At 43.6% G+C, this 13,254-nt stretch overlaps 1 protein-coding gene across 1 annotated transcript in view; it reads right to left on the bottom strand.

Moving 5' to 3' along the window:
- Positions 1 to 8,226, bottom strand: part of NMT2 (N-myristoyltransferase 2) — a 32,687-nt gene extending 24,461 nt beyond the window's left edge. The window contains exon 1 of the mRNA XM_062494627.1: positions 8,117 to 8,226. Coding sequence (XP_062350611.1) covers positions 8,117 to 8,226 — 110 coding nt within the window. The remainder of the gene's footprint in view (positions 1 to 8,116) is intronic.
- Positions 8,227 to 13,254: the final 5,028 nt, after the last annotated feature.

The raw sequence follows: 13,254 nt of genomic DNA, 5'->3' as shown, positions 1-13,254 counted from the left end.
AAACACAAAACAACCAAATTCAACAGTTTGGAGGAAGACAAGAAAGTATGGGAACTGAAGAAAGTAACCTCCTTGGAAACTCAGCAACTGTTAGTGCTCCAATACTTTTTCTTCTCCATGCTCAACCATCAGACACATCTCAGTTTGAATAGAATCCAGATGAAACATTCTGTTTTCAGGAAATTTTGTTCCTAACTTAAGCTGCAATGAAAGCCTTGCTGAAATCCCAGTAAGGGACAACATGAAACTAATCAAGTATTTGTGCTTTAAAACAATAAGCACAATGAAGTCAACTTTAATTAAAAAGCCCCAGCAACAAAAAATTGTACTTGAGGATTCTTTTGGCTTTTGAATTCTTTGATTCAATTGACTATTGATAACCTAATTTATTCTTAAAGGAGATTTTTATTTAACAAATAACCAAGATATAGAATCAAGATTAGATCAGAATTTGCAAAGTGTGGGATGTGTTGGCAACTCCCAGACAGAATGAAAATATGAAGGCAAATGAGTCAGTTAACATTAAATTTTCTTCAAGGGGCTAATCTCTCAGCAAAACCATATATACATAATTGAACTGAAGACAGATACCACAGTCTGGGGGGCTTGGGTGTTTTTTACTGGAAAAAAAAAGTCAATGCAACAAACAATTGCTTATTTTAATCCTGGAGGGAAAAAAAAAAAAAAAACAGGTATCATACTGACAAACAAAAAGAAAGAAAAAATCAGAAGAACATAACCAAAGTTATTATAATCAACATATTTGCAAGGAACATATTGTTTGCTATAAAATGCTCACTTTCAAGACTATGATGACCAGTCTCAGCATCTATACCTTGTCTGAGCTGATATTGTCAAGAAAGCACCCTCCCTCCAGCTGGGAGGCCCAAAGCCTGCAATTAACCAAACAATGCAACTAAGCAAAGACTGATTTTTGTGAGATCATTACTGTACTTTAGAATAGTCTGCAGTGAAAGATCAATCTCAAGAAGTCCTTAACATTTAAGGTTACACTGGGTTATGCTCCCAGAAAGAAAGCACTGTAAATGCCACAGCCTCTAGAACAGGACCAAATTGCTACTCAGTGGACAACAGTAGAGCAGACCACACACACTGGAGAGATAGGAGAGTTGGAAGCATTTACTGAAAGCTGCAGAAACAGAACATGGACTTATATAAATGGAGCAGGGAGAAAATCTTTTGTTGCAGAATAAGCATACTGCCAGATCACCTACATGATCCACAGTGAATGACACTTTCATTGAATCACCGCACTTAAGCTGGAAAACACCTTTAAGATCACTGAGCCCAGCGTTAACCCCAGTCCACTACTAAACTGTATCCCTCAGAGCCACATCTACACGTTTTCAATACCCCCAAGGATGGTGACAGCCACTTCCCTGGGGAGCCTTTACCAATACTCAACCCCTTTGGTGAAGATTTTTCATCACATCCAATCTAAATCTCCCCTGGTGCAAGTTGAGGCCATTTTCTCTTGTGCTGTCATTTTTTACGTGGGAGAAGAGGCCAATCCTCACTTAGCTCAAACCTCCTTTCAGGTAGTTGTAGAGAGCAATAAGATCCCCCTGAACCTCCTTTTCTCCAGCTGCTCCTCACAGGGCTTAGTCTTCAGCCCTTTCACCAGCTTTGCTGCCCTTCTCTGGACATGCTCCAGCACCACTTTTAAGGCCAGTGAAAGGCTCAAAACTGAACCCAGGATTCGAGGTGTGGCTTCACCAGCCAAAGTACAAGGGTATGATCACTGTCCTGATTCTTCTGGCCACGCTCAGTCTGATACAAGCCAGGATGCCATTGGCTTCCTTGGCCACCTGGGCACAGTGCTGACTCATTTAAAATAATACAACTGAAATCTATCTGAAGAGCTGGATACCAAGCTGACATTTTGTACAGAATTTAAACGCACAACAGATCCAAAAGCCTGGCAAGTGGTTATAAATACGAAACAGTAAAACCTCGCACGTGTACAACACCTAGGACTTTACCACCTCTATCTGGCAAAATTGAGATAAAAATACTAGGGGGAAAGTGATTTCACATTTGCTGAGATTCATTTAAGATAGTATTTTTTTACTTTTTACAGCTGTCAACAAACTTGTCTTTCCCCGTAACACTTTGCATATAGCAAACAAATGATGCTGCTGTGTCCCTGGGCTGGCTCCCAAGGGCTTGTGTGCTGAACATCAGGCTATTTGGAGTTTCAGCAACCACTGTTCTGGAACAGACACCCTCAGCAGGCACCCAAGCCCCAAGCTGCACCAGTACAGCTCACTTGTCTTCTGGTCTTTCTGGAGGATCCAGAGTCACATGCAACACAAGGGAATTTTGCTCACTAGGATTACCTGAGGGTCAATGTTTTATTTATTTTGGTGAAATAATGAACAATTCAACTAAAAATATAGTTTGGCAGCTATGGAGAAAAATCAGCTTTGCCAAGCTTTACTAATATTATCCCCAGTCAAACTGTACTTTTACCAGGACAACACAGTTTGTTCTTTGACTAATTCAAGATGTTTTTCATACAGAAATGTATAGTTTTCAGCTGGGAAAGAATGAAGACAGAAGTAAATTGCTGTAAAATATATGTGGCGTTTAAATGTTTAAACTACACTACTCAGTTGGGGTTTTTTTCTTTTTTTTTGATCTTCCAAAATCCCAGTCCTAGGTTTATGACCTTCAAGTTTAAACCTTTCACACTGTCTGCTACAAAATAAATACCGGTAGCTTTGTCTGACAGGTTATCCAGGGATCATTCCAAGCAGTTTATGCACAGTCTCTTGCTTGGGTCAGTTTATTTTTTACTCTTACAGTCCACACAATATAAAAATATGATTTAAATAGAGTTCTACTCATCCTACTATTTAGGCACGCCTCCAACCCAGATATTTGGCAGCAGGCAGCACACAGAAACTTCTGCTCAGTAAACAGGTCTGTCCAACACAAGTTACAACCAGAGATACCAAGCAAATCAGGGCAGAAGCGAAACCAAAACATCTCAGGATTTTTTGTCTTTCTCATGCTCTGCCTTGAAAAGAACTGAAAGGCTCTAAAACTGGGAATGAGAATGGCTGGGAAGGGAGGAACTTTGTTGCTCAATCTGTAGTAATTACACTGGACTTGACAACACGAAGGATATGCAAAAGTAACAAGATTAAAACCAATCAAAACTACTAAAAGCTTTTCTTTGACATTCTCGTGTGCTAAGATCTGAATTCTCTGTCTGGTCAGATACACCTATATGACTTGTTGAAGTTTATCTCACACTTACAAGTGTGGGAGGAAAAAAGTTTCCCATTTTTATGAAAGTTGACTTTTAAGCATGAAATCTCTTTTTCCAAACTACCCTGCACCTGTAAAGCGACATAACTCCGAGTGCAAGTCCCATGTGGGAAGCAGCAAAACTATACAGAACTCAGGATGCTGCCATGTCAAGTTGGCAGGTCAGGAAACGTGACCTTTTCACTCATCAGATCAACATATTTGCCCCAGACCTGCCACGCAGACCACAACACGTAACACAAAGAAAACCATTCAATGTTAAGACAATTTTGTTAGGAAGATTTTGACTGTGTCAGTCTAGTGGAGACACACTTATACCAGGAGAGCTTTAATGACAGGTGGGCAAGTCTACACACTGAGGTTCAGCTGTATCAAAACATGGGCACAGTCTAAGATATTTTTAACTGCATGCACAATGACAATTTTTAAAGTCATTAAATAAGAAAAAGGTGAGGCAAGAATAAAAGTGACATGCAAATCAAAATTCAGTTGAGGCAGAAGAAGGGTCAAAAGACCATATTCTTCCCCAAATGACTTAACCTTGCCCTAGAAACAGGCTGTGGATAGCACTCCAAGATAGTCACTTAGGCCTACAGTTTTATGATTTTGTCTGCAAGTCACAAATGCAAGCCCATGATCCCACCCACATACCTTTCCACTTATGTACACACATCTGGTGTTTTGCATAGATATGGGAAAAAAATACTTTTGCTTCTCCCTGCATGTGGTGGTGTTTTGGTTGGATTGGGTTTTTTTAAACTGAAAAATGGGAATACTTACTGCATTTGGGGAGAAGTGTGGCAAAGGTGGAAAAACTTACTTTATGAGGCTCAGAGCAAATCCATGAGAAGCCGAGATGGAAAAATCAGGTGGAGCATGACAATTACCCGGTTCAGGTGGTCACTGTTTTGGTTCCCTTGGTTTGGTATTATCTTAATTACTGACTAATTCCTGTCACTATATTTTTGATTTCCTTTTCAAATACTAAATTCTGCTTTAGCAGAAACAGCCTTTTGTAGTATCAACATTTGTTCTAAAATTACTGTTTCTTGTAACTTAAGTTAGCAATTTCTCAAATTTAAAACCAAACATGTACTTCAGATGTTTATTTTTAAACTGCAAAGTCCTGTGTGGGGTTCTTGCCTTCACAATACTTCTCTCTCTGTGAGTAAGTGATGTTGCAAAGCTGCATTTCTGACAATGTTACACAGATCTTTTTTGATCACAAAAATCAGGTGTCATGTACATGGGAAAGACTTCAAAAATTTTTAAAGCAGTATTATTTATACTAGGGCTGTCCTTGGTTCATAAAGAAAATGGAGGTTTAGGTGCAAAGGGCTTTCTCATTGCTGTGAAAAACTACTACCACCCCAAGACAACACAGAAAGGTCTTGACCAGAAGGGTCTACGCCCTTCAAATTCCACTTACTAACAAACTGCCATTACGAAGAATCTCGTTGCATGAAGATTTCATTTGTATACATTTCAATACTTGAAAATTGAAGGTTTTTGGCATGAAAAGCTAGCAGCAATACTTTAAACCCTAACCCAAGAGTATTCCTTAGATCTGCATCTTTCCTCTGCCTCATTCTTCAGGTCTGTAATTCATACTTCGAGATGTAAAACTCACCTGCTAAAACCAAGCAATGCTTCCACTATCTTGAAAATATTTGCTTCTTTTTAAAATCTAGAACTAGTACTTGTTATAAAGTTGGCCTTTTTTGACAATAATCCTAGAGGTATACTACTACAACACTCAAAGCAAATAATTTGTGAGGGCTGGGGGAGTTGTTTAAAGGTCAAACCTTTTTCTCATCTGTTTACTAAATGTTTTGTGCCCAAGGCCTTTCTGGAAATGAGCATAAGGAGCTATTTAGAATGTGAGAGAAGACCTTATAAGGCTGGGCTTAGCAGGGTGGATCCAGGCGCAACAAATGCATTTTTTTCTACATACACACCAACAAAGATATTTTGTAAACCAGACTTTATTACAATACAGAACAAATACAGCATAATGCATCTAGCAGGAGCAAACTACAGAACAGGAAAACAGCAATGAGTCACACAACATACATAATCCTGCATCTAAAAAACAGGAGCAGAATCAGAGGACAAAGACATTTGCACAGTTGAGAGCTATAAAGTGGTTATTTTCTGCTGTGCTCATTCAGTGCTCAAGCGCAAAAATCCTGCAAATTAAAAAAAACCCAACAAAAAGTAATATATATCTAAAAATCTTTTTTTCCTGTGGGCAATCTTCTAAGGACCAATTTTCAAATGTCAAGAAACACCCTGAAAGTAACTTAATTTACATGGCAATCCAATAGAGACTGACACAGAGTATTCTGTCTCCTTCTACAGAAATGCAGCTAAAATAGAATGAGATTAAATACTGATCAGCAGCAACAGAGACCATACGGAATTTAGCAAGTCACTCAACACAGTCACAGTAGCACAGACATAGTCTCAAGTAGTTGGACTGCTCATAAATTGCTTAAGTATATAAAACCTAATCTAAAAGCTTGAAGCAAACTTTAAAGTTACCTCAAGAATTACTGTACAATGACAGGGAGAAAACAGGTAACAATTAATTAGGCTCCTAATTAATATGGGTTACTCTCAGATCAAGAGTAGATCTTGCATGCTCTGCTGTGAAATTTTTCCTTTCATTTGCTGGAACTCGTTTGAGTATTTCAGCCTGCAGACAAAGAGTAGCAAACAAGATTTTTCAAAGATTACAGGAAAACAAAGTAATTCAAGACTTAATGTAAGTTTTCATGCAGCAGGTACTAATACTTAAGAGGCTGGAATGATCTATCACTAATTTAACTGAACTTCATATTACTTGAAAGCATTTACTTTCTTATTCACAGAAGCAAAAAGCAGCTTTTTTAAAAATACTCATTAAAATACATCTGGGATATTAAACAAAAACAAGTTTTGGGTAGAAGACCATATAGGCTACAGCTGGTGTCCCTCAGAGAGCAGCGAGACCCATGCTGGAGTAGAGCAGCAAGCTGTGATTCAGAACACACCGAAGTGCAATTCCTTGTTGCCTGGCTGCTCCTTGCACACTGCAATCGCTGTCACAGCAGCCCAAACACAGCCACACGCAGAGCTACGCTGCAGAGGGCAGCTACAGCCTGGGCACACACACAGACAGGAGAGGAAACTGAAGTGGGAATACAACCCAAGTGCATTCTGGACAGGCATTACCTGGCTATCAAACAATCCCAACTAGGATGCCAGGTTGGTTCCTATGAAGAACAATAAATAACAACTCTCTGCTCTTAGGACTTTCACATATTTAGGAATCACCAACTGTGAAATATTTACTGAAACAAACATAACAAAAGCCCCAAGACAACAAAACACTATTTTGTCCCTTTTAATATCACAGATTTATACTACTGTAATTATTTCTGACGCAATTATTTTAGTGTGCATGACATTAACTCAATGACAGAACAGCAAGCATCAAAGTTTTCCCCCTTCCTGCCTTCCAAGTCGGTCCTCCAAAGTTCTCTTAGATTTCTCTTGCCACATTTAAGATTGTTGTCAACCAAATCCTGGGGGCAGGAGACAATACAGTACACCCTCAAACATCAGTCACCTACAGGAAGGTTCTCAACCAGATCAATCACAAACTCACGAGAAAGATATTTGTGTAGCAGCCTATAGATTAACCTAGTTCTATTTTAGGTTACTCTAGCCACTCCTAGCTGCGACAACAAAGCGCCTTCTCTGCAATCACGTTTCTAACCCCCCAAAAAAGAAATACATAAATAAATTTAAATTAAGCCGACTTTTGAAACACATCCCTCCCACTCCCCTGCCCCAAAAGCCTGCAGAGCAAGCCAGAACCTTGGCACCTCGTGCCCAGACGGAGCCACACTGCAGCCAGCAGCCAGCCCAACACCGGGCGGGTGGCAGGGGCCGCAGCTATTCTGGCTGCCTCTCCCATCAGCTCCCCAGGCAGCTGGAAACACCGCCTGATCCTCAGCGTGGGAAGATCTGAGACGCGAGATTAGCGGAGAAGGAACTACAACCAGACAACAGCGTCTGGCCCGGCTACTGCCGTGCTAAAACACGCGCTCTGCTCTCCGCAGCGTGTGGACCTGGAGGTAACATCCCTTGGAGGACAATGGCTGACGGTGAGGAGGATATGTCTGCAGGACAGAAGGACACAGACGATGCCCGGACCGGACCCCGGCCGGGAGGGAGCGGGCGGCGGGTGTGGATGAGCGCGGAGCGGCCCGCGGGAGCCGCTCGGCTGGAACCACCCGGAACCACGGGGGGACGCGGGGCATCTCCCCGCTACAGGGGGCTTCCTGACGGCCAAAAACACCCAGAAACAACCCCCAAGTCCTAAAAGCGCCAACAAGAAGGCAGGATTTACCCTCTCTTATACGGCACGATTTCAAGGCCGGTGTCCGGCGGGGAAGTGCCAGTCCTGCCGCCCCCTCACTTCGGTTCGGGCCCGGCCTCCCGCCTCTCCCCTGAGGGGCAGAAGGGTGGGGGGCTCCGGGCCGGGCGGCAGGGCCGTCCCACGCCCGCACGCTGCGGCGGCAGGCGGCCGAGGCTGGGGCGGCTCGGCCGCGGGCGGCCCGGCGCAGGCGCCGAGGATGAGCCGAGCCGAGCCGGACCGGGCCGCGCAGGCCGCCCGCCAGCGGGCAGGAGCGCCCGCCACACCGCCCCTCCGAGGGACCGCGCCGGGCATCGGGGAGCCCGGCCCGGGCACCTCCAGCCCGGCCTCTGCCGCGGCGGAGGACACGGAGCTGCCTCCCCGAGCCGTGCCCGCTCCCAAGCGCGCCCCTACCCCTTGGCGTGCTCGGTCTCCTCCTCATTGTCGCCGTCTATGCCGCAGGTATCCTGGTCATCCAGCTCTAGGCTCTGCTGGCTGGCCGCGGACTCGCTGTCCTCCGCCATCACGGGGGAAGGAAGGAGGGGAGGGGCGGGGGAGCCTGTGAAAGAACCGGGGCGCACGGGCAGACGCGGTCCGGAGCAGCTCCCTCTAGCTGCGGTCTCTCCCCGCGCCAAAGCCGGGGGACGAGGAGGCAGCGGCGGCCGGTGGGGCTGCCCAGCCGCTCCCGCCACCGGGCGGGGCCGTGTGGGGAGCGCTCTCCGCGCCCCGTCCCGCCCGGCGCTGCCCTGCCCTGCCCTGCCCTGCCCAGCCCAGCCCAGCCCAGCCCAGCCCGGTACATTCGGGCGGTGCCGCTCAGAGGGCCGGCCCCACATTCGCCCCCTCATGCCGACATCCTTGCCGTTCCCTCGGCCCTCTACGGCCCCGGGATCCCGTCCATGGGCGCTGCCCCGGCGTGTCAGTCCCGCGGAACTCCTTGGGCCGGGCCTGCAGCCGCCGGGCCTCGCCAGCGTCGACGCGCGTTCTGCCGGCTCCCCGCATTTCCTTCTCACACCATAAACGCTCTGACGCCCAAGTTATTTTCATAGGTCTCCTTAGAGCTTTAGTAGTGACTCAAGGTTTGCTGCTAGATGTAGACAAAATACCCAGTTGCTTATGGCAACAAACTGGAAAAAAGGAAGAGAGAAAGGCAAATAAATTATTTCAGGTGTATCTCTGCCTTGCTGCTCCCACTATTGTCAGCCACCAAAGAACAGAGTGGTTTCCAGGGGACCCACCACACCACCATAAATCTCGGCTTTCTGCATCTTTCCCTGTTATACCTTGCAGGTTCTGTCTGTCCCCAGTTTTCCGTAACAGAAGCAGTCATGGGTCTGTCATGGCTACGCAGAAGTAACCAGCGTCTACAATTCAGAGATGCTTTGAGCCACCTCAAATGCATGTATGAGCATAGGTCCAGATGCACAAATTACTTTGCCATTGCTGTGTTTAACTCTTTCCTAGCTGACTCCCAGAAGAAGCTTCAGGACTTATGAAGCTCTATGAACATAATTTGCTACTGAGGCCACCAGGGTAATCCCAGCACTGCGGCTGGTGGGCACTCAAAGCACTTGCTGTTTTCCCAAATCCTTTTGTATTTCTACAAGCTCCATCCTAGAAATGCTGGAATTTAATGGTAATGATTTATACTTAGGAAAACAAAGAGAAACTTGCGTTAAGTATTTAAACGCTTGCAAGTTCCAGGGTCATATCAAGCTTTCTGAATGAGATCCAGAATTTCTGAGTGCTCGGTTTGGCAGTGCTGCCAAATACCACATTGAAACATAAGAATAGGGTGCATCAGTTGTAATTTTTCTTTATCTGTGCACCCTTGAAAGCAATTCAATGTGAGGAAGCTGTTGCTTCCACCCTATTTGATTTAAGGTTTGATCTGGATTACTTTTTTCCATTTTTTATTTGAGGTGGCATCATACTTTGCTCTGTCGTGTGTTGCAGGTGACATGTCAAGTAAAAGATCTTGCTGCCCAAGCAGAAGAAAGCTAAATGTCCTTCCAGCTGTCAAACTCTGATAGTCTGTGTACTGAGCACCAACCTGGGGCTGCCCTTTGTCTCACTGCACTTGGTTCTTTACAACTTGTGAGTTGCCACAGGAACTTGTGATTCAAATGTATGAAATGGAGTCTGTAATTTACTCTTGGCTAAGTATGACCTTTTGGTGTCAAGCCCAAGCCCGTAGTAGTTTAGAGGGAAAATGTTTTTATCATGTTACTACACTTGGAAATGACCTTTAGGAGTAAACCTTCATTCAGTTGTAATGCATAGGAGAAAAAGGACATCTCAAAACAAAAGCACAATACCCAATAGTTTTCAATAACAAAAAACAGTTGTAAAGTTGTCCTGAAGCCTGGAGAGAAGTTGATCCAGTGATTATAAATTACTTTTTTTCCCTCATAATAATGTGTAAGAGAAAGTGAAGAGCAGAATGTCAGTGACTTAACAGCTATATTGAATCACTGTATTGAAGAAGCTGTAGATTTCACTGCCTTCTTTCCTTTACCACAATTTTCCTTACTTCGTTGAGACAAATGGAGTACAGGAAGCCTGGATCTTGACTCTTCTTGCATTTCATATTGTCAGTTGAAGAGGCAATATGAATTTCTCCCAGCAAGCTACCCTGCTAGGCATTCTCCCTGGAAGGGGAACCATAGCTGCAGAATGGCTGCTGTTCTGTACTTCATAGCATGTATAAAGTGAAGAATAACCTTAAGCATAGTGCAGTTGATATCCTGAGATTATTGTCCAGGATCAACCATTGCAAGGTCAAATGACAGCACTGAATTGTGCTTTGCATTTCATGAAAATGCAACTTTTGCTTATACCACAAGTAGAGAAGTTTACCAGAAGTGAGAGTTAAGCACTTGTCTTGTACTGTGGATTTCTGAGGTAGCTTTGCATTTCTGAAATTATGAAACATATTCCCAGTGCATTTAAATTCGCTCTGCAGACACTGCTCAGCAGTTACACTACTTGATAGATGCTAGCTATCACATGTATATAGTTGTCTTCCAAAAATAGAGCAGCAAGGTGAAAAAATGTATGTCTGAATTTCAGGACCCCAGGTTCTCAGCCACAGAGAGTTATTGGGAGTATGTAACATTAACACAGCAAGCAGCAAACATGGCACCTGCTGTGCCCCAAAAGGCTTTCAGTGGGCATCTGTACTTCCAAGATCTGTTGTTGCATGTGGGTATATCCAGGGAGCCCCCGAAATGCTGCATGCCAGTACTGCAGACACAACCCACAGACTCACACCAATCTAAGCAAACTGTCAAAACCCATCAGAAATGTTTAAAGTTATCCAGATAAAGAGCTTGTGTTTGTGAACGTGCAAACTTACTTTTTAATTGATAAAAAAGACCTCTTCCTAGATGTATAGGGGGAAAAAAAGCAAAAGCCTTTTATTGCATGAAAAGAAGAAAGCACAACCATTTTGCACAAAAGCTAAGAAATTATTAACACAGGAGAATAGACTTCCTTTGCAGGAGATACACTTTACTTAATACTAAATGGCATATCATGAAATAAATTAAAATACTTCCAAGCATGTCATGAATTATTCATCGGTTGGTTATTTTCATAGGTCTCCTTAGAGCTTTAGTAGTGACTCAAGGTTTGCTGCTAGATGTAGACAAAATACCCAGTTGCTTATGGCAACAAACTGGAAAAAAGGAAGAGAGAAAGGCAAATAAATTATTTCAGGTGTATCTCTGCCTTGCTGCTCCCACTATTGTCAGCCACCAAAGAACAGAGTGGTTTCCAGGGGACCCACCACACCACCATAAATCTCGGCTTTCTGCATCTTTCCCTGTTATACCTTGCAGGTTCTGTCTGTCCCCAGTTTTCCGTAACAGAAGCAGTCATGGGTCTGTCATGGCTACGCAGAAGTAACCAGCGTCTACAATTCAGAGATGCTTTGAGCCACCTCAAATGCATGTATGAGCATAGGTCCAGATGCACAAATTACTTTGCCATTACTGTGTTTAACTTTTTCCTAGCTGACTCCCAGAAGCTCCAGGACTTAAAATGAAACCCTACAAACACTCAAATACTTTGGGTATCTTGGTGGCCAACGTGAGTTCACAAGAACCCGAGGCTACTGCGGGAGGAGCCATCTAACCTTGTCAGTAAGAAATACTGGGGATTGGGAAGCCTAAATTCCCAGGACTGCACAGGGACCAAATGAACCATCAGGTGAGACTGTGCACTACATGGGCAGGGTTGTACCGTGCTTCTCCTTGCTCTTCTGTGACTGAATGAAGCCAGCCAGGCACAGATACTGTTTCCCTCAATCAGCCAGGCATCCCAGACTTGTTTACCTTCCTAGCAACACATATTAATTAATCCCAGTGAGCTGGTGATCTATAATCCAGCACTCAGGCTATTGGCATCACCTGATTAGTCTGAGTTTTGAGTATTAAACACTGCAGAAAAAAAGTATCTAAAATTCTCACGCAGTTGTAGGACTACTCCTACCTTTACATGCCATAGTGAAATATTCATGGCATTTATAATTTAAAATGGATTTGGATTGCAAGTAACAACTTGGTGTAAACATTTTTAATCTTGTAAACTGAAAGCAAAATGAGTCCAATTTGAAAATTAGCTAATATTTTACTTTCCCCCCTATTTTTCTAATTAACATTTAAAAAGTTATTGAACACACAAACATATTTAGACTTTGGTGCATTGAAGTGTCTACTAGTACTACCTCACATTGTTTTTTTTTCTAATTGGTTGCTCTTTATGGTGAAAACTTAAAATACTATCTTCCTCAATTCTGAATGAAAGGCAAGGATAAAAGAACTAGATTGAAAATAAACAGAATAAATGCTCCAAAACACTTCTGCATAGTTGTTACAGTTAACAACAGAACTAGAAATGGTTAGGGAAGGAAATGAGCATGTGAGCCCACATGTTGCACACCTGTATCCATGTGAGATCACACTTCTGGTCTTTATGGTTTGTCTCACCCACTCTACCTCTTTTTAGCCCCCCCTGCATACCCTGCTTGGGGAGCTGCAGCCTTGCCTGTACCCACAGCCCTCTTGCTGATGCCTGTATTGGCTGCAGTGGTCACCCTGGGGCAAGCACTCTCAAAGTATCCCACTCTTTCTGCTGCACTCTCATTCAAGTTTTTTTTATTCCATTTTAAAATTCAGCTCATACTTAACCTCTCCTATTTTACAGCTTGCCTTTGCACAGAACCATCTACTTCTCCATGCTGGTGCCTTCACTGGCAAGGGCTGTGGGCTATGCAGCACAGAAGAGGGTTAGGCATTTACATGCATAGGGAAAACATATCAGAGCATTGAAAAAATGTGTATGATAAACACAAACCTTTGTGCTTAAAGGTATAAGTGATAAGGATAGAAAGACTTTCATGCTGTTATTATTGCTAGTAGAGATTTCAGTTTTCAGAAGCATGTTTTTGATGATTTTTGGAAGCAGGATGCAAGACTTGCATCAAACACAGGTTCAAACTGGTTCCAGCACTGCTCAATTCCTCAGTTCCTAGGGTCTCTAGCCCCAAAAGG

Source organism: Cinclus cinclus, chromosome 1 (genome assembly GCF_963662255.1).
Source record: "Cinclus cinclus chromosome 1, bCinCin1.1, whole genome shotgun sequence".
In the NCBI taxonomy this organism is placed as follows: domain Eukaryota; kingdom Metazoa; phylum Chordata; class Aves; order Passeriformes; family Cinclidae; genus Cinclus; species Cinclus cinclus.
Note: the sequence above shows the minus strand (reverse complement) of the source record. Positions and strands in the feature narration are given on the sequence as shown.